This window comes from Schistocerca nitens, chromosome 6 (genome assembly GCF_023898315.1).
Source record: "Schistocerca nitens isolate TAMUIC-IGC-003100 chromosome 6, iqSchNite1.1, whole genome shotgun sequence".
Lineage (NCBI taxonomy): Eukaryota > Metazoa > Arthropoda > Insecta > Orthoptera > Acrididae > Schistocerca > Schistocerca nitens.
In genome coordinates this window covers 454,352,021-454,379,243 of record NC_064619.1, presented here as the reverse complement: position 1 = coordinate 454,379,243, position 27,223 = coordinate 454,352,021, and the positions used below count along the sequence as shown (strand labels likewise).

Here is a 27,223-nt window from a genome sequence, read left to right as displayed (position 1 = left end):
AACATAGTGCTTATGAAAGTCATCCAAGAAATGAGGGGAAATGTGGAAGATTCCAACAGAATTAACAGAACTTATGTTTTAACAAGTACAGATTAAATCACAACCTTGACAGAGTCAGAAGCTGAACCTGAGGGACGGTGAGGAACCTAGCCTGTAATGTGTGCAGTCAGCTTAAAAATCAGTGCTGCGAGATTGGAATGATGGTGCTTTCCAGAAGAATGTGGCAGAGTCCCCGATTGCGAGTTGGGATTTGAGGCTGAAAATCGTGGAAGATCTTTAATACATGTGTGGCAGTCATTCTGCATTGTCTTATCTAATTAACTACTTAACCCCCAAACATCAGTTAACTAAAGCACCATCAAAAATAAAGTCATGTAAAAACCAGTGCAATATTACTGCTAATAGTACACTGACGATTGTGCTACCTTACTTATAATCTGTTCCCGAGAATCAACGTTAACTCTTACTGAAATAGGTATAACTATATAATAAAACATAAGCTGTAATTGTTCATATGATAATTAATGAAAATTAAAGAGAGTAGAAGTGGGGTGGGAAGGGAATAGGTGTAGAACGGCTACATTTAAAATAATGTACATAAGATCTTCTATGATCCTGTGACCGTAAAACTGTGTTCTGTAAATAACAAGTGTTGTTAACTGCCAGGAAACAATTTAAAAGGAAGAGGGTGAAGTGGTAAACAAGATTAATCTTGAAATATTGGGAAAGCCTTTAAAAGTTTTTGTAATCCTGTGACTATCAATGTTTTGTAAAATGACACCGTTGAATAAAATGATGTGAGAGCATTGGGGACAGCTATAATAGTGCTGTTGTTGAGAGGGGGGGGGGGGGTGTTTCAGTTTGTGCTTTGTTTCGTGAGGAGTGCTGAATAACAACTTATGAATATTCTATCAGCCTATGATTAATACTAGTAAATGACACAGTATGTCATCATCATCATCATCATCATCATCGGTTGGGTTGGGGTATTGATGGTACTTCACCACTTTACTCTGTCTTCCCACCGCTCTTCTTCCACAATTTGGTTCCATAGCAGGTTTCTCCTCCTTAAACTCCTCTTTGTTATATCAATCCATCGTGTTCTCAGTCTTCCTCTTGGCCTCTTGCCCTCAGTCTTAAACTCTATCATTCTTCTTGGTATTCTTCCCTCTCCCATCCTCTTCACATGCCCAAACCTTTTTAATCTATTCTTTTCAATTTTATCAGTCAACTTCCACACTCCAGTTTCTTTCCCAACATCTTCATTTTTAACTCTGTCTCTTCTTGTCTTCCCTAGCATACTTCTCAGAAACATCATTTCACTGGATTGTATCCTATTCTCATCTCTTCTAGTCATAGTCCAAGTCTCTGAGCCGTAAATTAGTATGGGTTCAAAGTAAGTCACTGTATGTATATAGAGAATAATTAAAACTTTCACTCACCTTTTGTACAAAGCCAAACACAGGCAGAAACCACACAAAGGTGCACAGCCTAGGAGGTTAAAAACAGAGAGGTAAAGCATTTATCACAAAATAATACTGTGTAGTGGCAAACCATGGTGCGTCACCATCTACTGAGTCCCTAGTATGGTGGCAGAACTATAAATGCTCTGAAAATAGACTTAAAAACCAGTTCTTGGTTAAATCTATGAGGTTGATTAAAAAGTAACAGGAAACTATTTTTTGCAAAGCATATATTTCACTTACAGCTACAAACAAGATGACATTTTTCAACATAACTATCCTCCTTTTTGATACACTTCTCATACTGTTGCTCAAATTATTCTACTCCATTTGAATAATAGGTTTTCTGTTGTGACCACAACCAAGAGTGCACTGCTTCTTTAACCTCATCAACATTTTCAAATTGTTGCCCTATGAGAGCATCCTTCAGGAGCCCAAACACATGGTAAGGAGTGAGATCAGTGCTGTAGGGGAAGGCAGTATGATCTCAATCTCCATCTCCAAATGACAGCAAGAGTTGCAGCGGCAGTGTGAGGGGGTGGGGGCACATTGTAGCGAAGGATAGGAACGCATCTAGACAAAAATCCTCTGCAACGGCCCCATATTGCTGGCCTTAGCTCATTCTCCAACATGACGCTGTACCGGGCACTGCTCACTGTTTCATCTCTTTGGTGATAGTGTCCCAAAATTGGCCCATTCATATACTAGAAAAGGGTGGAAGGATCTTTCTGGCAGAGGGCTGAGACTTGAATTTCTTCTTGGCTGGAGATGTGTGTTGCCACTTGTAAGAACGTCTTTTGCTTTCTTGATCGTAGCGATGCATCTATGTTTCATCCCCTGTGATGATACATGTTAGAAAGTCGTGTCTTTCAGTGTACATGTTAGAAAGTCGTGTCTTTCAGTGTTATATCATGCTAGAAACTATGTAGCAGCCTGCACATGCATTATCTTATACACTACTGGCCATTAAAATTGCTACACCAAGAAGAAATGCAGATGATAAATGGGTATTCATTGGACAAATATATTATACTAGAACTGACATGTGATTACATTTTCACGCAATTTGGATGCATAGATCCTGAGAAATCAGCACCCAGAACAACCACCTCTGGCCGTAATAACGGCCTTGATACGCCTGGCCATTGAGTCAAACAGAGCTTGGATGGCGTGTATAGGTACAGCTGCCCATGCAGCTTAAACACGATACCACAGTTCATCAAGAGTAGTGACTGGTGTATAGTGACGAGCCAGTTGCTCGGCCAGCATTGACCAGACATTTTCGATTGGTGAGAAATCTTGGGAATGTGCTGGCCAGGGCGGCAGTCAAACATTTTCTGTATCCAGAAAGGCCCGTACAGGACCTGCAACATGCGGTTGTGCATTATCCTGCTGAAATGTAGGGTTTCACAGGGATTGAATGAAGGGTAGAGCCAGGGGTCGTAACACATCTGAAATGTAATGTCCACTGTTCAAAGTGCCATCAATGCGAACAAGAGGTGACCGAGATGTGTAACCAATGGCACCCCATAGTATCACGCCAGGTGATATGCCAGAATGGCGATGACGAATACATGCTTCCAATGTGCGTTCACCGCGATGTTGCCAAACACAGATGCTACCATCATCATGCTGTAAACATAACCTGGATTCATCCGAAAAAAATGACGTTTTGTCATTCGTGCACCCAGGTTCGTCGTTGAGTACACCATTGCAGGCGCTCCTGTCTGTAATGCAGCGTCAAGGGTGTAGTGGTTTTGTAGTGGTTTATAAAAAAAAATAAATGGGAGAAGAGAGACCGTGAAAAAAGGGAAAGAAAGAAAGAAATGCAGATCGGACTTCGTATCACAGAAAATCTATTGTTGGGGTGGTCCTTGTGGCGTTTTTGAGCAAAAGTTAAACCAATTTCCACTACAAAATTTTTGAAAAGGAACAGAGAATAACAGAATGTAACTGACAGGGGGAAGTGGCGTAGATAAATCATCCTTTACCAGGTTAACTTGTCTTCTTTCTTGCGGCGTCTCCTTCATTTCTGGGTGAAAAGTCGGCTCCGAAATCTTGCAGTAAGTTTCATTGTCCAGGAATTTATAATGTGCACAAAACCGTCTTGCTCTTAAATACAATTTATTTTAGTTGCTTCTCTCCATCCTCCGAATTTCATAATAACTTCCCCAATGTCTACACATTAATAAGTTTATTCGTCTTAATCAGCTCACGTCTGCCTTAAGCTACTGCTAACAAGAGACAATTGAAAACGGATAGAAAAACAAAAAAGGTTACAATTTCGGTATTTTCTCTCTGCCGTCGAGCGCTCATACTGCTGCGACGGGATATTTATATCTGAGGGGACGAATGTAGCGCGGCGAAATTCAAAGTCCCGCTACATCGCCCCCTCGACTGTCACGCTAAAACATTTAGCGTGGCAGGCTAGCAAACAATAGAATAGATATACCTAAATGTCAATTATACATATTTTCTTAGGAAAGGCCACGTGCATTCATAGGGGATTATCTTACTTTCTAAATCTATATACTAAATACAATTATTACAGTTTGGATCCTTTGTACACAATTAATAAATATATTTACATACAGTTTGTTTGAAAAAGCTGCTCGCCAGCGCAGTTAATGTTGTGTGCTCCCAGCGTTGGTTTCCCAATGCATCTCTGGCAGCACGTAGTCTTTGCGCACGCGCAGTAGCATCACTGAATTTCGCGTGCGGCAGTTTCAAAATTGCTGTGTTATGACAGTCTTGAACAGTATTCACTTTCACAAAGTGTTCATTACAAGTTGTTATTCCAGCATAAATGGCGTGTTAAGTCCGGTGACACCATAAGATTGAGCGTGAGCGTGATCTGAAGCAACGTCCATGTCTTCTGTTACGACACAACACTCCAGGTCCTCGTGCGTTTTCATGACTATTGTTCCTGGGGCATATATGGTCGATGTAGTTTTTAGCCTCCACATCGCCTACGACAGGTGCTGAGTTTATTGTCTCTAAAGCATCTGATGGCCGGCCAGGAACAACGGCGTCGATGTTCGCAAAGGTAGGTGTTTCACCACGTTGTTTACACTTGCCAACAAAAGTTCATTTGCAGTGTGAAAATCCTCATTATCGTCGAAGTAAATTGCAGTTTATATCGATTTACAAACAGTTATTTGGTTTATGCAACATAAGTTTCATAAACAACACAAAATTCGTCGTTTATAACGTTCACTGTTTAACACAGTTTGTAACACTTTTTTGCCATATTTACATTTAACAAAGCTCACTTTGTCCAAGCATGTTTACATCGTTAATTCTGAAAGCTTACATTCCGTGGTCACATTTCAAAATATGTTGACAATATGCAAAGTTTTTATACATATACAAATACATATAAATTTACAAGAATATGCATGTGAAATATCTATACTAAAAAAAATTATACTAAGTCCCATTGGCTTTCTTTTATTGGGGTATTAATTTTTTATTCAGGTTTGGGTGTGCCAAGGGATATAAGACTTAATATTTAAAAGCACGGGCTTTCCTTCATTTATTATTTACCTCTTTTTTTTTTTTTTTTTTTATTCCATATCTTGGCTAGTGGTTGACCAGGCTTGTAATGCCATTCTCAATTTTCTTCATTTCTTTTAATTCATACCTGAAAGTTTACTGTCACACAATATATTCTTACATTCCATAAACAAACAACACCCAGCTGCAGGAGGTGGTAGGATAATGGAGAAAGAAAGAAAGAAAGACTGGAAGAAACTATTCACTACCTATAAACTACCAAATCCTACAGCTAATACATAAAAAAAGAGAACATAATACATTATAACGTTTGCATCACCTTCAAGGGGTGTGTGAAAGGAGGTACTTACAATTTACCAAATCATGGGTAAATGTAAGTGTCCTTACGTCAAGTCTGTGTAGTGTAACGTCATGACAGATTCTCTGTTTGTGTTCTGACTGTTCATATGACTAAGTGTATTATACCTTAACAAATCCTTGCATGAGTAAATCACATATCTGCTCAGTACTTCCTCGATATCTCCACTTCTTGTGGATACCGTCTATACAAATGGAAAATATATCTCTCAGAGATTGTCTCTCTCATAATGTGTATTATATAATAACATACCAAATTTCCTCTCAAGAGTTCAACCATGAACTTTCTTCTACTTTAGTGAAGGTTAAACATCATGTATGTGGTGTATATATATCATTTCTTTGTATAAAACATAAATAAAGAACATAGTATTATAATTGACAGTAAAATGTCTCTTTCTCAGTGTCCGTTGCTCGATGTCGGCTGCACGGGTGGCCACTGCTCCTTTTTACTTACCTTGCATTGCCTGAAAAAGTGGAGGTGTTGTACGAATCGCAAAACGGCCTTAATAACTCTATCTTTTGCTTCCTCAGGGTTTTCTGTCTTGTGTAAAAAAAAATTTTTTCTATACAAATGTATTCACATGAGGGCTGTGTAAAAACTGTATTTCAACTTAAGTTCCTTAAAATATCATTCTCCTTATCTGAGCACTAACTAGAAATGTTTTCTTCCACACACTGGCTTAACAAAACTTAACGAAAGGTTACCAAGTTACACTTCTGCAATAAATTAAGGCTAACGTGTTTCCAAGTTACATTCTTATTAAACTTCTTTCCACAGCTGTAATCATCATTATGTTCACTCTGCTTTTCTTGCATTCATTCATTTTCGAGGGCACTGTAAAGAGATTCACCTTTAACGCCTTGTACTCACGTGTTTTAACTCATCACAAATGTATTCTCTCAAACTGAAATTCTTATGTAATCTTAAAGATGTAGACTGTTTACTCACTTCTCCATGTAGCACAATATTACCAAAACATTCTCACTCATTCCTTACTCACATATTCATCATAATATATATATTCTTATACATTAAACATATTCCTCATCAAACATTAATATATCACATACGTGGGGCCATTTGGCACTTCCATTCTCATAAAACTCCCATAATATTTTCCTCAAATAATCTCTTGTCTCCATCAACAACTTCACAGTAACTTACCTTCTTATATTAACTTAAATATTAACTCATTCATTCTTACATCCTCATTCATTCTGCTACATACCTATGTCATTACTGATCTCATTGTAGTGCCTTGAAATAACTAACTAGTGGTTGATTCACCTTATAATTTACAATTAACAACAAATGTAACCTGTGTAGAGCTCATTCCTACATGAATATCTTTTCTCACCTGGGTTTACATTCTCTTCATAATTATGTATACAAGTGTAACTGCAGTATATAATTTCCATAAATGAATGTTTGTGTTCTTAGGCTGAATAACTTAATGTGTCGTGTATTCAATACAAATATTTATGATCTCGTTTTCACAGCAACTTGCTCATGTTCAACTTAGTTATCATTATATTATGTTGTTTTAGTGCACAAAGGGTTTCAAATGTCTGTGGGGATGCAGCCCCCTCGGCTTGTGAGATAACGGGTATTCTAGGGAGTAACAACCTGGGTGAGGTATGCTTGCTATTCTGAAAGGACCTGAATATAATAGCTGCCATTTTCTGTTCAGTTGTTTTAATTTTGTAGACTTGGGATGTGAACGCAAAAGAACAAGGTCATCAACCTGATAGTTTGGTGATTCCTGTTCTGCTGTCATTTTGTCGTCGTACCTGAGGAAACAAATCGTCTCAGCCGTTGCGCTCTTACAACACCTCACGACCGAAGCACGAGCGCTTAGCTCGGTCGGCGACTGTTTTCCGTCGTCTGCTGTGTTTGGCCGGGTTCATTGACCAGCTCCACTATGTTTACATTCCGGCCGGTTGGCGCCCACGCGTCAGCTGATGGCGCGCCGCAATTGTTATTGCTACTTCGTGGCGGGGAGTGCATAACTGTACTAGGGAACGGGGGTGGATTCCGTGGAGGGTTATGATTTGTCATGCGTGAATTTTGTGTGTTCCACATATTCTGTCGGTGATTGTTGGGATTGCTAATGTTTTGGTGGTAATTATGTCTGTTATATGTCACGTTCCTGTCAAAGTAGCCCGGGTTGTACCGGTTATTCTCACGTCTCCTATTGTTGTTGTTGTTGTTGTTGTTGTACTGTCTGTAATTTTCATTTTGCTTGTAGTTACCATTTTGATATGGGTGATAATTATTATTATTATTATTATTCCACGAATATCTGCGGTTGTTCCTACTGTCATACACGTTTCCATTTGAATATGTTTCGCGCGCTGGCATCGTATTGTGTCGCGGCGCGGACGGATGGTTCCACCAACCACCGTCACTACGGTTCCTTTGGGGTGGGTGCTGATTTTGGTTACTAATATGAATAAAATTTGAATGGCGTGAATCGCCTCTGTAAACTACGTCCATTTGATCTAAGAAGTTTAAGAAAGTCTTAACGTCATTCTCCGGTACTCCTATTAATCTGTCTCTGTATGGAAAGGGTAAGTGGCTCTTTAAAGTGTCAATTATAGCTGGCAAGTCGGCTGGTTTGGACCAGTACAGTGTCTTGTCTAGGTACCTCTCAAAGTATTGTCTTAATGTCTCTTTTTTAGGGTCATAGGTCTCCGGGTTGCACACTTCTCTCCTTAGACTCTGTTGCTCATTTTCGGACCAGAATTCGTCCAAGAAGGCTTGTTCGAACTGATCAAACGTAAGGCACCGCCGTTTCATAGCGGCACCCCACTTAGCTGCTCGTCCTCTCATGAGATTGGTGACGTATCTGATTTTATCGACTTCTGACCAACTACGTGGAAAAACACCGTCAAATGATCTAATAAACACAATAGGGTGGACTTTGTGCTTGTCCTCACTGGAAAATGTCTGGAAATGCCCATGTCTTACAAACGTGTCATCGGCCATGCCGGTTGGCATAACTGTATTGACGTAGTTTGTGTCACTTGCTACTCTAGGTGTCGTGTCGTAATATTGCTCGTTTGGTGGAAAAGAAGGCGGCACATTGTAATTTTGATTGGAAATAGGTGATTCCACAATAGGTTTTCTGTCTGTGTCATTAGCCATGGTTTTAGCTGTTTTGTCGTTTCCTAGCGATGCGTTTGCACCAATCGCCAAACACGGCACACCATTGTCTCGTAATTTTGTCACTTCGTCTTCTGTAGTTTTTGGCCCGTCTTTAACATGTGTCTTTGTTTTTGAAAGTATGTCCTGTGTAATTGTTTCAAGTTTTTTGTCCAGATAGTCGTCACACAATTTACATTCATGTACAATTCTTTCGGCAATGTTGGTGTCGTTGTTTAGTGACGCGAGGTCCGCTCGGTCTTCTAATTTTTCTATCTTTTCTTTGAGGTGGGTTTGTTCAAGAACTACCATTGTGAGCTGTTGGGTAATATTTCCCACTTCTTCAGTCAGCTTTTCTTGGGTGGAGCTAGCTGAAGTGTGGGCCTGAGCTAACTCTTCCACACGAGTGTTCACTTCCTGCTGCACATTAACTATTTGAGTTAACTGATTCTCACATCGGTTGATGTTGTTTTTTGTTTCGTGTGTGAATGTAACCAAAGTTTCTTCCTGTTTAGTGACTCGATCGGACAGTGTCTCAAATCGCTGGCTGAGCTTTTGAGTGGTGTTATTTAATTCTGTCATCTGTTTTGTCGTTCGTTCAAAATTTTCGGTCATAGTACGGTTTAATACGTCAAATTTTTCGTCGCTTTTATCTAGCCTTTGTTTAAAGTCCTGACCAAGTGCGTCCAGTTTTGCGTCAATTTTCTGACTAACGTCTCGTTTCATGTCTGCAAATAACTCGAATAGTCGGTCCAGTTTGTCAGTCTCCTGTGTCCGATTTGTGTCACATTGCTGAATTTGTCTCATATTCGGTTCTGACATTGATGTTAACAATGGCGCTGACGGTCTAGTCTCGCGTCCATTACACATTTCGTCATTTAAAGTCGCCATCTGTGTATTATCACAAATGTTGCGAGTTTGAGGCAAAATCATTGCATTGATCTGTGAACTCGTCCATGGAGGGAAACGCGGACTTTCTTGTTGGTTGAAAGATGAATCTACTTCACTTAACTCATCTGCCGAAACTATCTCTACCTTACCGCGTTCCATTGTAATAGGATGTATAATAGTAAGTCAAAAAGGGAATAATACAAGTCTGATTAATAAAGATTTGACTCAAATTTGGGTTGAATATTTTCTCGTCAATGTAAATGATTGCTCTATTGCAAACAATGGTTGAGAAAGATGCAGCAGGGCGGACAAAATTTTTCGTAACAAATGACTGTTTGGCGGTCAAATTTACGATCTTCATATGCAGCTACAACAATACTATAATTACCACAAACTACAATAGAGATAGATAATTTTGGAAAAATCTAGAAGAAAACTACAGGATGCGTGGAAAGGGAAAATGGATTCTGCAGTTGGCTATTGAATGTTTGAATGAAACATAATTGTGTGACTCACCATTAAATTTTCTGTCCTGCAGCGGCTGGTCAATCACTTCTGCGTAAATCGTATTCGTCCAAATATGGATTTTCTTAATACATCTCCATCGGATAATCACCAAAAGGTCTCAAAATAACGGTTTTTGCATCAATATATGCCATGAAAAGAAAAACAGATTGAATTAGTTACGAAAATTCTTTACAATATTGTTGTATAATCATTTGCTTAGGTACAATAAAGTTGGTGTTTTCGTTACCATTTAAACTTCAGGATTTTTTATTATTCTCTGTTGGGAAAAAATACAAAGTAAAGTTTCAAATTTGCTCAAAAACGACACATCCGAAAATTGCGTCCTGTCGCGGGAGCCAGTTGTAGTGGTTTATAAAAAAAAATAAATGGGAGAAGAGAGACCGTGAAAAAAGGGAAAGAAAGAAAGAAATGCAGATCGGACTTCGTATCACAGAAAATCTATTGTTGGGGTGGTCCTTGTGGCGTTTTTGAGCAAAAGTTAAACCAATTTCCACTACAAAATTTTTGAAAAGGAACAGAGAATAACAGAATGTAACTGACAGGGGGAAGTGGCGTAGATAAATCATCCTTTACCAGGTTAACTTGTCTTCTTTCTTGCGGCGTCTCCTTCATTTCTGGGTGAAAAGTCGGCTCCGAAATCTTGCAGTAAGTTTCATTGTCCAGGAATTTATAATGTGCACAAAACCGTCTTGCTCTTAAATACAATTTATTTTAGTTGCTTCTCTCCATCCTCCGAATTTCATAATAACTTCCCCAATGTCTACACATTAATAAGTTTATTCGTCTTAATCAGCTCACGTCTGCCTTAAGCTACTGCTAACAAGAGACAATTGAAAACGGATAGAAAAACAAAAAAGGTTACAATTTCGGTATTTTCTCTCTGCCGTCGAGCGCTCATACTGCTGCGACGGGATATTTATATCTGAGGGGACGAATGTAGCGCGGCGAAATTCAAAGTCCCGCTACAAGGGTAACCGCAGCCATGGTCTCCGAGCTGATAATCCATGCTGCTGCAAACGCCGTCGAACTGTTCGTGCAGATGGTTGTTGTCTTGCAAACGTCCCCATGTGTTGACTCAGGGATCGAGACGTGGCTGCACGATCCGTTACAGCCATGCGGATAAGATGCCTGTCATCTTGACTGCTGGTGATACAAGGCCGTTGGGATCCAGCACGGCGTTCCATATTACCCTCCTGAACCCACCGATTCCATATTCTGCTAACAGTCATTGGATCTTGACCAACACGAGCAGCAATTTCGCGATACGATAAACCGCAACCGCGATAGGCTACAATCCGACCTTTATCAAAGTCGGAAACGTGATGGTACGCCTTTCTCGTCCTTACACGAGGCATCACAACAACGTTTCACCAGGCCACGCCGGTCAACTGCTGTTTGTGTATGAGAAATCGGTTGGAAACTTTCCTCATGTCAGCACTTTGTAGGTGTCGCCACCGGCGCCAACCTTGTGTGAATGCGCTGAGAAGCTAATCATTTGCGTATCACGACATCTCCTTCCTGTCTGTTATATTTCGTGTCTGTAGCACGTCATCTTCGTGGTGTAGCAATTTTAATGGTCAGTAGTGTATTCAACAGTGAGCATCCTAGGCACCCATTGTGCACACAGAAAATGGTACTTTGAGAGACTCATTAGTAATGGTAGGAGCAGATCTGACACTGATACTTAGTACCCTGGCTAGAGCTTCTACAGAAATACCCCAATTCTCACAAATCATGACATCAGTGCATCCCACGTTCTTGTCAGTAACGGCTGCCCTGGGATGATCAGACCATTGCTCATCTGTGGCTGACGTATGACCACTTTTAAAGGCATCTACCCACTCATACACTCTTCTCTCATTAATGCAGCTATCTCCATACCTTTACAACATCCTTCTATGGATTTGTTGAGATTTTACACCCTCTGACTCACTGTACTTCTACAGTGCACACAGCTAGAGACGCAGTAATTTTGTTTCGACTGCCTTTCTTATTCAGGTTGTCATGCCATCTGTCGGCATATGCCGGAACTTTCTCAGAATGCATCTTCACTCCCCAGAAGATTCAAATTCCTGATGTGCTAATTGTATTTAATACTGATAGTTTGCTGTTGCCTTTTAAATTGCTGTCATATTTGTTTGTCTAGTATTTCTGATGAAAAATTTGTATTACTTTGAAAAATCTCCAATTCTTCATGTTTATTTAATAGTAAATCCTTAGGGACATTGTGCAGAATTTTAAGATTAGTTTGAATTTTGCTTAGCTTGTAGTTGCTTTGTAAAAGATGCCTTTTTATACGGCCTTCATTGATATCGTACATATGCTCTCTAAAATGTTTTTGAAGGACCTACCAGTGTGTCCTAGATAAAATTTTTCACAATCACCACACTTAATCCTGTAAACTCCTCGTACTTGTCACCCCTGGCCTCAGTTGGAGGTCACAATTTGTTCTCTAATTTACTGTTAGTTTTTTTGTTGTTGTTATTTTAGCTCCAAACTGATATTGTGCCTCGTGAATCCATTTACTACATGTTCAGTGGATGTTCCTGAATATGTCATATGTATTTTACTGGTGGTTGCTTCTGCTTAGGCGATTTTGGGAATAATAAAAAGTGTGTTCAAGACTTCTGAAAGTTATTAGATATGTTAAATGGGTGAGACACTTTTCAGGCCAAGAAAACATTCGTATCAACAGCTTGCATGTTCCTTGCCATGTCTAATAGTGCATTGTCCTGGTGAAATACTTGTAGATTGCATGAAGGTGAGGCTCAAAAATCTAACTTTTGTTACAGTTGCTGTCTCTTTTGTCTTCAGTATGTATGAATCCATACGCCATTGGTACCTCGAATCATCTTGTTTGATGTGAAGCTGTTATGCAGTTCAATAGTGTGGTTTGCCAGACTGTGGCCACCTCAGCAGCATCTAAAACAATACACAGTTATCATTCTGAAGTATATTGGAATGAGACTTGTCTGACAACACTACATTTTGCCAATCTTGTCTTCACTCTTGCCCATATGGTTCCGTATAAGGACGATAAAAAAATTCTATCGTGTGATTTAGTGTCAAAGGGTAGAGAGGAAGGGAGGTGATGTTCTTTTTTGATTGTAAATTTAGATGAAATTTAATTGGGGCACATTGGTGACTCAAGAGAGAGCTGCTTCTCGATGTAGTGCTGCTGCTGTGGTGTCCAGTGGCTGTGATGAAGGTTGATTATGTTATGTGTCTATGGTAGAAATAGCCAATATACGGGAAGATTATGTTTGTGAGGCTGTCTTGTCACACAGAAAGCAAATTACCTACTGATTCCTCCTGACTGTCACTGAACAGCACCGCCTTACAAAGCAGATTCCTCATGTATTGCCAATTTGGGTGAATAAACGTCTGTCTTAAATTACTAATCAGTACATATCCTAAGCTCTGCCCCTGATATCCAGCCATATGAGGGATATTATTTATGTTATTTTTTAAAATTACTAGTTGTGCTCAGTATACACTGCAATGCCTCTTTTCCTTTACAAACAGGTACACATATGCATAGTGTGTGCATTTGCACGAGAATAACTATATATGATCATATATAGTTAAAATATGGCTTCCCGGCCCTTGACCTTCTTGTGCGAATGCACACGCTATGCCCAAACCCTTATGGGACTTGGTAGATTAATCTGCTACGAGTAATGAGTATGATGGGCAAACATCTAATAGGCGCACTACGAATTTAGTCATGTGGACATATTGGGAATGTGGGTCTCACGGGGAGCGTGCAAGGGATAAGTTGCTGCAGGCTCACTAGCCTCTGTGCCCTCGGTGGCTCAGATGGATAGAGTGTCTGCCATGTAAGCAGGAGATCCCGGGTTCGAGTCCCAGTCAGGGCACACATTTTCAACATGTCCCCAATGAAGTATATCAACACTTTTTTGCAGCTAAGGTGTCCATTTAATTATCATTTTACTCTAGCGAAAGCTGCATGGTCAACAACGGTAACTGGTCTTTCGGGAACAGATACTACCTTCATATATAGTTTAAAATATATGTTTAACTGCTGGTATATGCAATATTTCTGGCCTTTCCATGATCTGCAAAAACAAATTTTCCCCACTTGTGAGCATGCAACATATAATTGAGCTTGGAAAAGCATGGATTTTTTCAGCTTTAATCCTTGCACATGAAGTGACCTGGTTGATGCTTTGACAACACAAATAAGACACAGATTGTGCTTCATACTTTTAAAGTTTTCCAAGTCAACTAAATACCAATAGGTCATTTCTGAATATTTTGACAAGTCACCCCTTCTCCTCCCCACCCCATCCCCAGATGTAATAGGGGTATCTTATTTCCATGGTATTTTTATACAAGTAAGAAGTCATGTATATAGCAAATTTGTTTGAAATTGCTTCACACATTCCTGAGTTATTCTTTTATATCATCCCTTTAATCCCCACCATCAACCACAGGGGTGCTAGCTGTATCGTACTGTCACGTAATTTTTTACAGTGATAATGTGCACCAAGTTTGGTACAAATTGCTCCAGTCATTACAGAGATATGCTGAAATGCCACTGTGTCAAACTTCCTCCAACCACTGTCTTAGTGGTGCAGATTTATTGGCACTGCCACCCGTGAGCGTAGCTACTTCGAAAACTATGGATTTGGTACTAATGTTGGTTGTTATCAAATATTTTTGTGTCACAGTTTCCACCCCCACACTTACCCCTAGAGTAAGTAGTTTTATACAAATAATGAGTCATTTATATACAAAATTTGGTTTTAGTTGCCCCAGACTTCCTGAGTTAAGCTAGCTGCTATGTTACACTGTTTCACTCTCACCTCCACCCCATGGAAGGTAGGTGGTTCTTACCCCCTAAGAAACCTTTGCAGATGTACACACAACAATTCACCAAAGTTTCAGCACAGTAGATAAATGGTGTAGGAATGCTTAGAAGCTGATCAAATGTCTATTCATTTTTATGTATTAGATTGGGACAGAAGTGAAGACAGTACTTTAAAATTACATTGCCCCAATAGTATTGAATACCCTGACGAAGGCCACTATCAGTGGCGATTGAGAGGCTTGTACACCATTTTACAACCTGATGCTGTCTGCAACTCAGAAGAAATTCATGGGCTATTATCTCTGGCTGCAAAAGGCTACAAACTTACACCTATGATAGTGTTCACATACTCACTGCAGTCTGAGCCAATAAATCAATAGCATGCATGGCCATACAGCCTAGATGATAACCATACTGCGCTGTGTGCTCATTACATGATCTACTGCTTGTTGCAGCATTGTCCTCAATTCCATTTGTCCCACATTTGCATCACTGCTGTTGCAGGTTGCTTGTTCAACCTGAAACTGTGCGTTGGGTCATACCAAACTTTTGTATGTACATGAACACCATCGCTAGTGTGATGAGTGGCTTAATAGTTTGTTTTCTGTCAAGTCTCTCAGCATCCGGTCACCCAGTGGTGGTGGGGTAAGTGTTAGGTGTTAGTGTACTGGCAGTGACAGTCTTCACTGTTGAAATTCGCTTAGGAAATGGTTCAGATCCCCTTCTGGCTATTTGAATTTAGGTTTTAGTGGTTTTCCTAAATTATTGATACCAAACATTCCATTTTGACATTGAAAAGACATTCTGTCATATGGTGTCACATTTCCACTTTGATGGCTCATCACTTTTTGACCTTTCTGGTCACTCGAGAGAATATTGATAAGCCTGTGTGTTCTCCATCATTGCTGTTTTAATCAAGTATTTCTGGTATATTGTTGTACACACTATCTGCATTTTGATTCATGGGGGTCATACTTTCTGGGTGTTGCAATTTTCTTAGATGTGTACTATGCTACTTTGTATAGTTGCCTTGCTATTATGGAGCATAGTCATGAGTCAGTGAGATAAGGACACTGAATTATGGGAGGTGAAACTGTTATCTGGTTGTCTTATACTGTACCCCAGCCTCAGTCTTGTCCACAGCTTAAAGTAATGTGTGTGTGTGTGTGTGTGTGTGTGTGTGTGTGTGTGTGGGCGCACGCGCCTTTGTTGATACAGTGTAATCAACATTATTTGGTTTGATGAACCCTCTGCCAGGCACTTAAATGTGATTTGCAGAGTATCCATGTAGATGTAGAAGTAATTCATCAGTCCTCATTTGAATGAGGAACATGCTCCTGTTTTATTTTTAATGCGCCTAAGGGCATTTGTTAGTATTACGTTTTTATATGATAGACTGAATATCCTCTCTCCTGTTCTCTCTCTCTCTCTCTCTCTCTCTCTCTCTCTCTCTCTCTCTCTCTCTCTCTCTCTCTCTCACACACACACACACACACACACACACACACACACACACACACACACACACACACACACACACACACACACGTGTGGGGGGGGGGGGGGGAGGGAGGGAGAGAGAGAGAGAGACTTTGTTCTGTGATTAGCTCTGACTGAACAGGTGTACAAACAGTTCTGTTGGAGGAACATCTGCAACTGAGCACTGTACCAGAAATTGAAAATACCAATTCAGTTGTAAAGCTTTGGGGCCACAGCACCAAGTTACGAAACCTGAAAATGGGCTTATAAGAACCCAAAACCAGTCGTGTGGTAATAAAATAACTTTGCTACTGAAGCGGTATTTTTAACGTATGAATAGTTGTACATATTTTGTTTTTATTTCTTCTATATTTATTCTTATTTTACAACCAATTAATTTATTATGTTATTTTAAACAGTAGCATAGATTTAAAATTGGATTTGTAATACATCATGTAATTTAATTTTCAGGCGTAGATATTTAGCAGTTAAAAATTTAAATGATCCATCGGATGCTCTTCACAAAGTTCCTAGACACAGTAAATATGAAGTTGGAGCAGCACAGTGGAATCCTAGTTCAACTAATAAAGAATTATGTGCAATATCTGTGAGTACAGTAGATAATTTTATTCAATAATTAATTACTTACTAAAGATAAGCTTCATAAATACAGTAAACAAACATTCATAAAATACATTATCTGTTTCTTTCAGTTATGTAATTGAAGTTTAAATTAATTTCGTCTCTTTTTTGTGATTACCTGTATCTTTCTCCCAGTTTTGTGTTTAGCTGGTACTTGACATATAGGAACCCATGGGCATATAATAGGACAATTCAACAGCACTGTCCTAATCAGAACCAGCAAGAAGTACATTAGAATAGTTTAATAATATTGTAATTAATATTTGTTTCAAGATGTAGATGGGAAGGAAATTTACATTTTTATGACTTGCTTGTATGAATTTTATTAAGAAAGAAGCAGGTTACAAAGTAAGAAGTAGTGCTGTAACTTACAATAGTGTGTAGATTGTCATAAAGTCTATTCAAACATTGTCTAGAGCAGTCTTGTTGTAAAGTGCAGAGGTCGTCAGCAGTAAACAAATGAGGAATTGATCCAAGTAGCAAATAAACAAGAAAGTGGGTTGCTAATCTAGTGTTACCTTAAAACTGGGTCACACTATGTCAGTAATTTAGTCAAGTGACAAGGGATTAAAAAGCTTTTCTAAATGAGAAAACTGGAAGTGGGCTATGGAGTGTGTACTTCAAAGTGATTCACTGCGTGATGATGAATCGAGAATAACACTGTGCAGCAGAGCTTATCCTAGAAATGGTGAAAGGAGAGTGTGAAAATGCAAATAAGAAAAAAATGGCACAAAAAGTGATTGATTAAAAGATTTTCATAGATCACTGAATATGTTTCTTAGAGAACTCACAGAGGTAAAATCAACTGTACCAGTACTGAACTAAGAGAAGCCATACCTGCACAAACAAAACTGTAGGCAGTGTTGTACCTTCTAGGTACAGGACACAGTTTAAGGACCTTGTCATATGTCGTTTGACTTGATAAATCAACTGTTTCTGTATTCCTAACTTGATGTTTTTAATTGCCTTCTTTCAAAATCCTGGTATTTTCATTGCCTTTACCAAACCAATGATTGTGGCGGCCTTTGGTGCTTTATTTTTGTACATGAGGCATTTCACATTCCAAAGCATTCTGGTACTACAGTAACCAGTGACAAACTTGAATGTCATATCACCAGTCCATCAAATCATTTTGCCAGTTCACAAGAAACCCAAGTTTGAGGAAATGAGCAGTGCTAGTGTACCCTACTAAACAGATGGTGCTCACACTTGTCTGAGCACGCCGTTGGTAAATGAGTTGGGGTGCAATAAGCTCCTTGACTGGCTGCTATCCAATTTACTAAATGATTTTAATAAACTGTTTTTTTACTCTATCTTGTCCACACATGTTTAGTTACCAGATAACAGTCTAATTGAAAAAATTACTGGCCTACCACAAAACCAGTCCAAACTTCCAGATCTGGTTGGAGGCTCTGGTAGCAATGCAGTGGTGGCGATCTAAATGTAATTTCAGAATGGGCAATGTCACTATCAGATGTGGTGTGTCCTCAGATTCTGAACTGCTTGGTTGGGACACTAAATTCCTCTTCACTTAAGCTAGGAAATAAGGACATAATCATACAGTTTTGGGTGAGCTAGACTGAGTGGGAGAACTGGCAACCAAACTTGTGCCAGCCTTTGATGCTTTGAACCACAGAGATAAAACTCTGTCATTAAGCAGACTTCCCCGATAGCAACACATTTTGTCAATTGCCATTCCAATTAAAGTGTTAACATACCTATGGTAGTCTAAAGTATTTACGGTTTCTCGAAGCCAGCAACAGAATGACCTGCGTGCCATTGGTTCGGCCCAAAGTGACCATTGTTAGACCTTCCATGCAAACAGCTTCTGTATTTGTTGGTCACAGTGCACACTACATTTAATCAGATAAGTGTTCTTGTGTCAGCTAAAAGGCAGAGCCATGGTGGGCAGAGATTTGTGGAACCCTCTAGGACAGACCATCTGTCACCTAAGACAGGTGAATTACACAAAAGGAAGTGGGCTTTCAGAATGTAGCAAAATGAGAGACATATACAGGGTGTTACAAAAAGGTATGACCAAACTTTCAGGAAACATTCCTCACACACAAATAAAGAAAAGATGCTATGTAGACATGTGTCCGGAAACGCTTAATTTCCATGTTAGAGCTCATTTTAGTTTCGTCAGTATGTACTGTACTTCCTCGATTCACCGCCAGTTGGCCCAATTGAAGGAATGTAATGTTGACTTCGGTGCTTGTGTTGACATGCGACTCATTGCTCTACAGTACTAGCATCAAGCACATCAGTACGTAGCATCGACAGGTTAGTGTTCATCACGAACGTGGTTTTGCAGTCAGTGCAATGTTTACAAATGCGGAGTTGGCAGATGCCCATTTGCTGTATGGATTAGCACGGGGCAATAGCCGTGGCGCGGTACGTTTGTATTGAGACAGATTTCCGGAACGAAGGTGTCCCGACAGGAAGACGTTCGAAGCAATTGATCGGCGTCTTAGGGAGCACGGAACATTCCAGCCTATGACTCGCGACTGGGGAAGACCTAGAACGACGAGGACACCTGCAATGGACGAGGCAATTCTTCGTGCAGTTGACGATAACCCTAATGTCAGCGTCAGAGAAGTTGCTGCTGTACAAGGTAACGTTGACCACGTCACTGTATGGAGAGTGCTACGGGAGAACCAGTTGTTTCCGTACCATGTGCAGCGTGTGCAGGCACTATCAGCAGCTGATTGGCCTCCACGGGTACACTTCTGCGAATGGTTCATCCAACAATGTGTCAATCCTCATTTCAGTGCAGATGTTCTCTTTACGGATGAGGCTTCATTCCAACGTGATCAAATTGTAAATTTTCACAATCAACATGTGTGGGCTGACGAGAATCCGCACGCAATTGTGCAATCACGTCATCAACACAGATTTTCTGTGAACGTTTGGGCAGGCATTGTTGGTGATGTCTTGATTGGGCCCCATGTTCTTCCACCTACGCTCAATGGAGCACATTATCATGATTTCATACGGGATACTCTACCTGTGCTGCTAGAACATGTGCCTTTACAAGTACGACACAGCATGTAGTTCATGCACGATGGAGCTCCTGCACATTTCAGTCGAAGTGTTCATACGCTTCTCAACAACAGATTCGGTGACCGATGGATTGTTAGAGGCGGACCAATTCCATGGCCTCCACACTCTCCTGACCTCAACCCTCTTGACTTTCATTTATGGGGGCATTTTAAAGCTCTTGTCTACAAAACCCCAGTACCAAATGTAGAGACTCTTTGTGCTCGTATTGTGGATGGCTGTAATACAATACGGCATTTTCCAGGGCTGCATCAGCGCATCAGCGATTCCATGCAACGGAGGGTGGATGCATGTATCCTTGCTAACGGAGGACATTTAGAACATTTCCTGTAACAAAGTGTTTGAAGTCACGCTGGTACGTTTTGTTGCTGTGTGTTTCCATTCCATGATTAATGTGATTTGAAGAGAAGTAATAAAATGAGCTCTAACATGGACAGTAAGCGTTTCCGGACACATGTCCACATAACATATTTTCTTTCTTTGTGTGTGAGGAATGTTTCCTGAAAGTTTGGCCGTACCTTTTTGTAACACCCTGTATACAACAAGTGATGTGGTCAGCTAAGGTGTAATAAAATTTGCAAAAGAACTATAAGGTGAACTACAGAGACTGAGGGGCAAGCTAAGCTCAATAGAGTTATTGAACTCTTTGGTGCAGACATTCTTCATTGCAGGTCACTTGTCCCAGGGAAGTAGGTGCCTGGGACAAGCATATTTGATGATGATGATGATGATATTTGATTTGTGGTATGTTCAGCTGCGTGGTCATTAGTGCCCGAACAAATACCCAATCCTTTCACTGTCCAGTCTTGCAAATTTTCCCAAATGATGATGAAACGATGAGGACAACACTGTGAATCTGATTTACTAATAATACGTAAAATAAAGGAAAGTGACAACTCACCTGTAGCTGATAGATTGGTTGCGATATAGAAACATGCAACAGAAAACAGTACTTACATGAGCTCTCTCTCTCTCTCTCTCTCTCTCTCTCTCTCTCTCTCCTCCCCCCCCCCTCCCCCTCTGTTTCTCTCTTTAATAAAAGTACACATTCACAATTGCAACCAGACAGACACCCAAATACACGCACCTGTGGCTGGACCGAGACTAATAATTGATTATTGATAGCAGTTGGCTGGGTAGATGGTGGTTGGGAGGGGGTAGGGAAGGATGCATGAGGGGGGAAGGGTATAACGGGATGGTGTGAGGTAGATCTTTTGACAGATGACTCAACAGCTGCACAACAAGATAAAGGAGTTCAGAGGGTAGAGTTCATACAAGCTAGAGAGAGGGTTGGGGGGGGGGGGGATTAAAAGGAAGACAAGGAGGAAAGAGAGAAAGGGAGGTGGGCGAAAAAGGAGAGAAGAGGGAGAGGGGGGAAGAGAGAGAGAGAGAGAGAGAGAGAGAGAGAGAGAGAGAGAGAGAGAGAGAGATGATAGATGATGAGGGGGTGTGAAGTGGTGGGAGAGGGCAGTGTACAATCTGGACAGGGAATGAGTGGTGTAGAGAGAAGGGAAAATTTAGAATGAGGCTGTGGGAAACAGGTTAGTGGAGGCTTAGTTCAGGGGCAAAGCAAGAGCACGGGATGTGGTGGAGAGACAATTCCAACCTATGTAGGTGGAAAAGAACATCCAGGAAGGTTGGTCATTGAGTTGAGAAATACCAGATGAAACACACTTCGGAATAGATGTTGAGGTTATGGACAAAAGAGCAAGATTGTCCCTGCCAAAACAGCAAGATTGTCCCTGCCGTGAGTCCAGATCATGAAAATGTGAAAATGTTGTCGCTAAATCTGAACTAGAGTGTTGACTGCGTAGGAAGGATTATGACAGATGGCCCATAAATAAGTTAGAATACAATGATGCCATGCAAGTACCCATGGCAGTACAAGGGATTTGTTCATAGATTTGATATTCAGAACAGAATAATTATGTGTCAGAATGTGGTTGGCTATGACAATTAAGTAGTGTTCCATGGCAACAAGGCCATGGGCGTGTGGAATGGTGGTGTATAAGGACATTGAATCACAGTGATCAATAAGGAGTCTTGTGGTAAGGGGACAGGAGCTGTGGAAAGGCGGTGAAGGAAGTGTGTACTATCTTGATACAGGATGGGAGGTACGGACAGTAGTTTGGAGGTTTTGGCCACCAAATCAGAAGTTCATTCTGTGGGAGCAGTGTACCCAGCTCCAATGGGAAGACCAGTTGGAAAAACCTGTGAGGGTAGGTTTGTGGAGTTTGCAGAATAGGTAAAAGCTATGAGTGCAGGGATTGCTGGTGTCAGGATCTCTTATGTGCTCTACTCACTGAACTTTTCACATCTTTTTTGTTTAGTCCCTAAATTACCTGTCGAAACACATGCCTCACACCATCCTGCTACCCCCTCCTCCCTTCATGCTTCCTTACCTACCTCTCCCCTTCCCCATCTGCCCAGGCAACTACTATTGATAATCAACAGTCAGTCTCACCATGGCTGTGGGTGTGTACATTCGGGAGTGTGTGTGGTTTTGTTTGTGAATGTTTGTACTTGTACTAGAGAAAGAGCAAGAGCTCGAAAGCTAGTGTAAATTCTGTTTTCATTTGTACGTTTTTATGCTTTACACATCAGTCAGCTATAGTTGAGTGGTTGCCTTTCCTTTATTTTGCGTATTGTTTTACACAGGAATTTCCATAGTTGATTCAATAATAATGTATGTTGCAACACGGGCTGCATACAGTGCAGTTATGTGAAATTTCAGTGTCGTGAGTAATGGTTGGCTCAGTTGATACTGTTAATTCTAAAGTAGAACCCCCAAAAGATAATTTAGATGCAGGGAATGGACAAGAATATGAAAACACCAAAAACACGACACTTTACCATGGCTAATGCAATCTAGGAATCCCATTGGCATTCAAAACAGCTTCCAGTCATCTCGGAATAGATAAATACAGGTCCTGTATGACTTTCAATGGAATCATACCATTCTTCCTTCAAAATTGTTGTAAATTCATTTAATGATGATGGAGGTAGATAGCAGCCACACACTATCCTCTCCAAAGTAGATGAAAAAAGCTCAATAATATGGCAGATGCGACAATTCATTCTTGTGCTCACAAAACAAGTTCTGGGTGATGTGGACTGTGTGACCAGGGGCCCCATCATCGTGGAACACAGCATCACCATTTGGGAACAAACACTGACCCATGGGATGGACCTAATAAGCCAAACTGGTCATATAATCCTTGGCAGTAATGTGATATTGTGGAGTAAGCATAAGTTAAATGGCTTTGGCACCACATTTTCCTGCCATGGATGTTTGCATCACTGGTGAGTGGTTGTGAAATTCCCATTTGCCCTGGAATTACCTGCTTATGGCGTTCCGTTCATATTGTTTTGATGTTGACATGGTTACAAGTGCATCATTTAATTTGATGGTGCCTTTTGCAGCTGTTGTCCATTTATTTTTCGTCACAATCCTCTTCCTCCACAGCTCATGGTGTAGTGGCTAGTGTTGCTGCCTTTGGATTATGGGGTCCCGGGTACAATTTCCGTCTGGGTTGGGGATTTTCTCTGCCCAGGTACTGGGTGTTTGTATTGCCCTCATCATCGTCATCATCATCATCATCATTCCTGACAGTGGCTAGATCGGACTGTATAAAAATAGGGACTCTGTACAGGTGCTGATGACCGCGCAGTTGAGTGCCCCAGAAACCAATCATCATCATCACAATCCCCTTTAGTGACTGTCTCAACCCTTTTTTCCTCTATACTTCACATAGTTTGTCTTGCTTAGGTTATTGTGATATAAACATATATTTTATGTAACGTTAAGGACTTTTTTTTATCCTCCACCATGGATCCTTACTCTGTGACAATACTGAAAGGTTTTCCAATCCCTACCCGGAACCCCAGTCCCTCATACTTTTCCTGCATTGTTGCCTAGCTCATGGAATCTCTCCAATGACCTGCCCATCAAATTACTCATCTCCAGCTCCAAGCTGTCTTCCCCAAACAATACCCCCCCTTTTTTTTTTAAAGAGAGGTCATCTGTCAGATGGTTTGATGTGCCTGTCACAAATTCCTCTCCTGTACCAATCTTTTCATCTCAGAGTAGCACTTGCAACTTACATCCTCAATTCCTCAGTTATTTTCTGGCTGCATTCCAGTCTCTGTTTTCCTGTACAGCTTTTACCCTCTACAGTTTCCTCTAGTACCATGGAAGTTATTCCTTGACATCTTAACAAATGTACTGTCATCCTATCCTTTCTTCTTGCCAGTGTTTACCATGCATTCTGTGGAGAACCACCTCATTCCTTTCCTTATCAGTCCACCTAATTTTCAACATTCTATCAGTCCACCTAATTTTCAACATTCTTCTGTAGTGTCAAATCTCAGATGCTTTGATGCTCTTGTGATCTGGATTTTCCACAGTCCATGTGTCACTACCATAGACTAAGCCCTGTTTTCAATACTAGTGGGCTCCTCTTGGCCAGGAGTGCTCTTTTTGCCAGTTCTACTCTGCTTTTTATGCCCTTCCTGCTCCATCTGTTATGAGTTTTTTGCCACCTAAGTACCACAGTGCCATGGCTTTGTCTACTTCCTGATACACAGTTCTGATGTTATGTTTCTTGCTGTTCTCGTGTTTGCTCTTTCTCGTTACTTTCATCTTTCTTTGATTTACTTCTATCCATATTCAGTACTCATTGGACTGTTCACTCCATTCAACAGATCCTGAAATTCTTATTTACCTTTACTAAGGATAGCAATGTCATAAGTGAATCTAATAATTGATATCCCTTCACCTTGAATTTTAATCACACTCTTGAACCTGTCTTTTATTTTTGTCATTGCTTCTTCAGTTTATACATTGAATAGTAAAGGCAAATCCCTGCATTATACCCTTTTTATATGAGCAATTCATTCTTGGTGTTCCAGTCTTATTGTTCCCTCTTGGTTCTTGTACGTATTATATATTACCGCTATTTCTCTACACCTTATGCCTATTTTTCTCAGAATTTTGAACATCTTGTACCATTTTACACTATCAAATGCTTTTTCCGGGTCAACAAATCCCGTGAACATATCTTAATTTTTCTTTAATCTTGCTTCCATTATCTACAACAATGTCAGCCCAACCTCTTTGCTGACTTTATCTTTCTTGAAACGAAAATGATAATCATCTAATGACCATCATCTAACAGCTCCTCAATTTTTGTTTCCATTCTTCTGTACATTTGTCTTGTCAGCAACATGGATGCATTTGCTGTTAGCTGATTGCCCAATAATACTCTTACGTGTTGGCTGTCACAATCTTCAGATTTGTGTGGATTATGTTTTTCCAAAAGTCTGATGGTATATTGCCAGTCTTATAGGTTCTACACTTCAACGTGATCAGTCATTTTGTTGCCAATTCCCTCACTGATTTTAGAAATTCTGATTCTGATACTGGATCCTCTATCCATTCCCAGTCGACTCCTGTTTCTTCTTCTATCACATCATCAGACAGTTCCTCCCCCTCATAGAGGCCTTCAGTGTACTCTTTCCACCTATCTGCTCTCTCCTCTGCATTTAACAGTGGAATTTCCATTGCACTCCTAATGTTGCCACTGTAGATTGTAATTTCACCAAACGTTGTTTTGACCTTTATCTACTCAGTTTTTGTTAATCAATAATTCTCATCAACCTAGGTGTGCAAAACCATGTAAACCAGGCCCAAACTCCTTGCTCTGCCTCTGCTTCATCCATAAAATCCTCCTGCTGTGCAGTCCCAAATTTCTGCATCCCGTCTCCCAAACTGAAAGTCTTGCCTTCCAGGAACTAGAGCAGCATTCACAACACCATCTTAAAAAACTGTACAATCTATTGGTCTCATATTCCAGCTTTGGACCCTCACTATTCATTGCCACTACAAGAACCTCCATCAAACCTCCTGTGAACCCCCTCATAGCCACCAAAATGTGCCATTCAGTTGTACCAAACTTGGAACACCCTGAGAAACTCACTTTCCAATCTTACAGAACTCAGAGCCTAAACACATCCACAACACAATCATGAACCTCTCCTCCAAAAACCTCATTCTCACAGAAGTATTTGTCCTTTCTAAAGGCATTATACTTTGTCCCACTCTCAGATTCAGTCATAATGGACATGTTGAAGACCTTCCTCTCCTTCTCTCAAAAGTTTCCAGAATTTCCTAATCGCAAACCTTGTTTCACATCATTCCGCAAATCTCTCAACATGGAAACCAATTTCTTATCTGCTGAAAGAACAGCAATCCACCCTATAAAAGCTGATCCTAGCCTTATAATCCTACCTGCCGACAAGGGCTCCACAACTGTGACTATGAACTATAGCGATTACCAGGCAGATGGACTCCATCAGCTGTCAGATACATCCATCTACAGTCCCTGCCACACTGGCCCCATTCCAGAAATCTAGTAATATCTCCAATCCCTCCTTAAATACCTAGGTCCATTCCAGTTCAACTCCCTTGAGTATCTCTCTCCTCAGCCCCACCATTTCTCACACTCCTATCTTCTATATCTACATGCTTCCTAACTTCCCCCATGAACCATGGACCTTGCCGTTGGTGGGGAGGCTTGCGTGCCTCAACGATACAGATGGCCGTACCGTAGGTGCAACCACAATGGAGGGGTATCTGTTGAGAGGTCAGATAAACGTGTGGTTCCTGAAGAGGGGCAGCAGCCTTTTCAGTAGTTTCAGGGGCAACAGTCTGGATGATTGACTGATCTGGCCTTGTAACAATAACCAAAATGGCCTTGCTGTGCTGGTACTGCGAACGGCTGAAAGCAAGGGGAAACTACGGCCGTAATTTTTCCCGAGGGCATGCAGCTTTACTGTATGATTAAATGATGATGGCGTCCTCTTGGGTAAAATATTCCGGAGGTAAAATAGTCCCCCATTCGGATCTCTGGGCAGGGACTACTCAAGAGGACGTCGTTATCAGGAGAAAGAAAACTGGCATTCTATGGATCGGAGCGTGGAATGTCAGATCCCTTAATCGGGCAGGTAGGTTAGAAAATTTAAAAAGGGAAATGGATAGGTTAAAGTTAGATATAGTGGGAATTAGTGAAGTTCGGTGTCAGGAGGAACAAGACTTTTGGTCAGGTGATTACAGGGTTATAAATACAAAATAAAATAGGGGTAATGCAGGAGTAGGTTTAATAATGAATAAAAAATAGGAGTGCGGGTTAGATACTACAAACAGCATAGTGAACGCATTATTGTGGCCAAGATAGACACAAAGCCCATGCCTACTACAGTAGTACAAGTTTATATGCCAACTAGCTCTGCAGATGATGAAGAAAT

At 40.6% G+C, this 27,223-nt stretch overlaps 1 protein-coding gene across 3 annotated transcripts in view; it reads left to right on the top strand.

The window, feature by feature from the left end:
• LOC126262522 (GATOR complex protein WDR59) overlaps window positions 1–27,223 on the top strand; it is a 299,723-nt gene that overhangs the window by 37,716 nt on the left and 234,784 nt on the right. For all 3 annotated transcript variants that reach the window (XM_049959194.1, XM_049959192.1, XM_049959195.1), the window contains exon 3: window positions 16,688–16,823. In XM_049959194.1, the coding sequence (XP_049815151.1) occupies window positions 16,688–16,823 (136 nt within the window). The remainder of the gene's footprint in view (window positions 1–16,687; window positions 16,824–27,223) is intronic.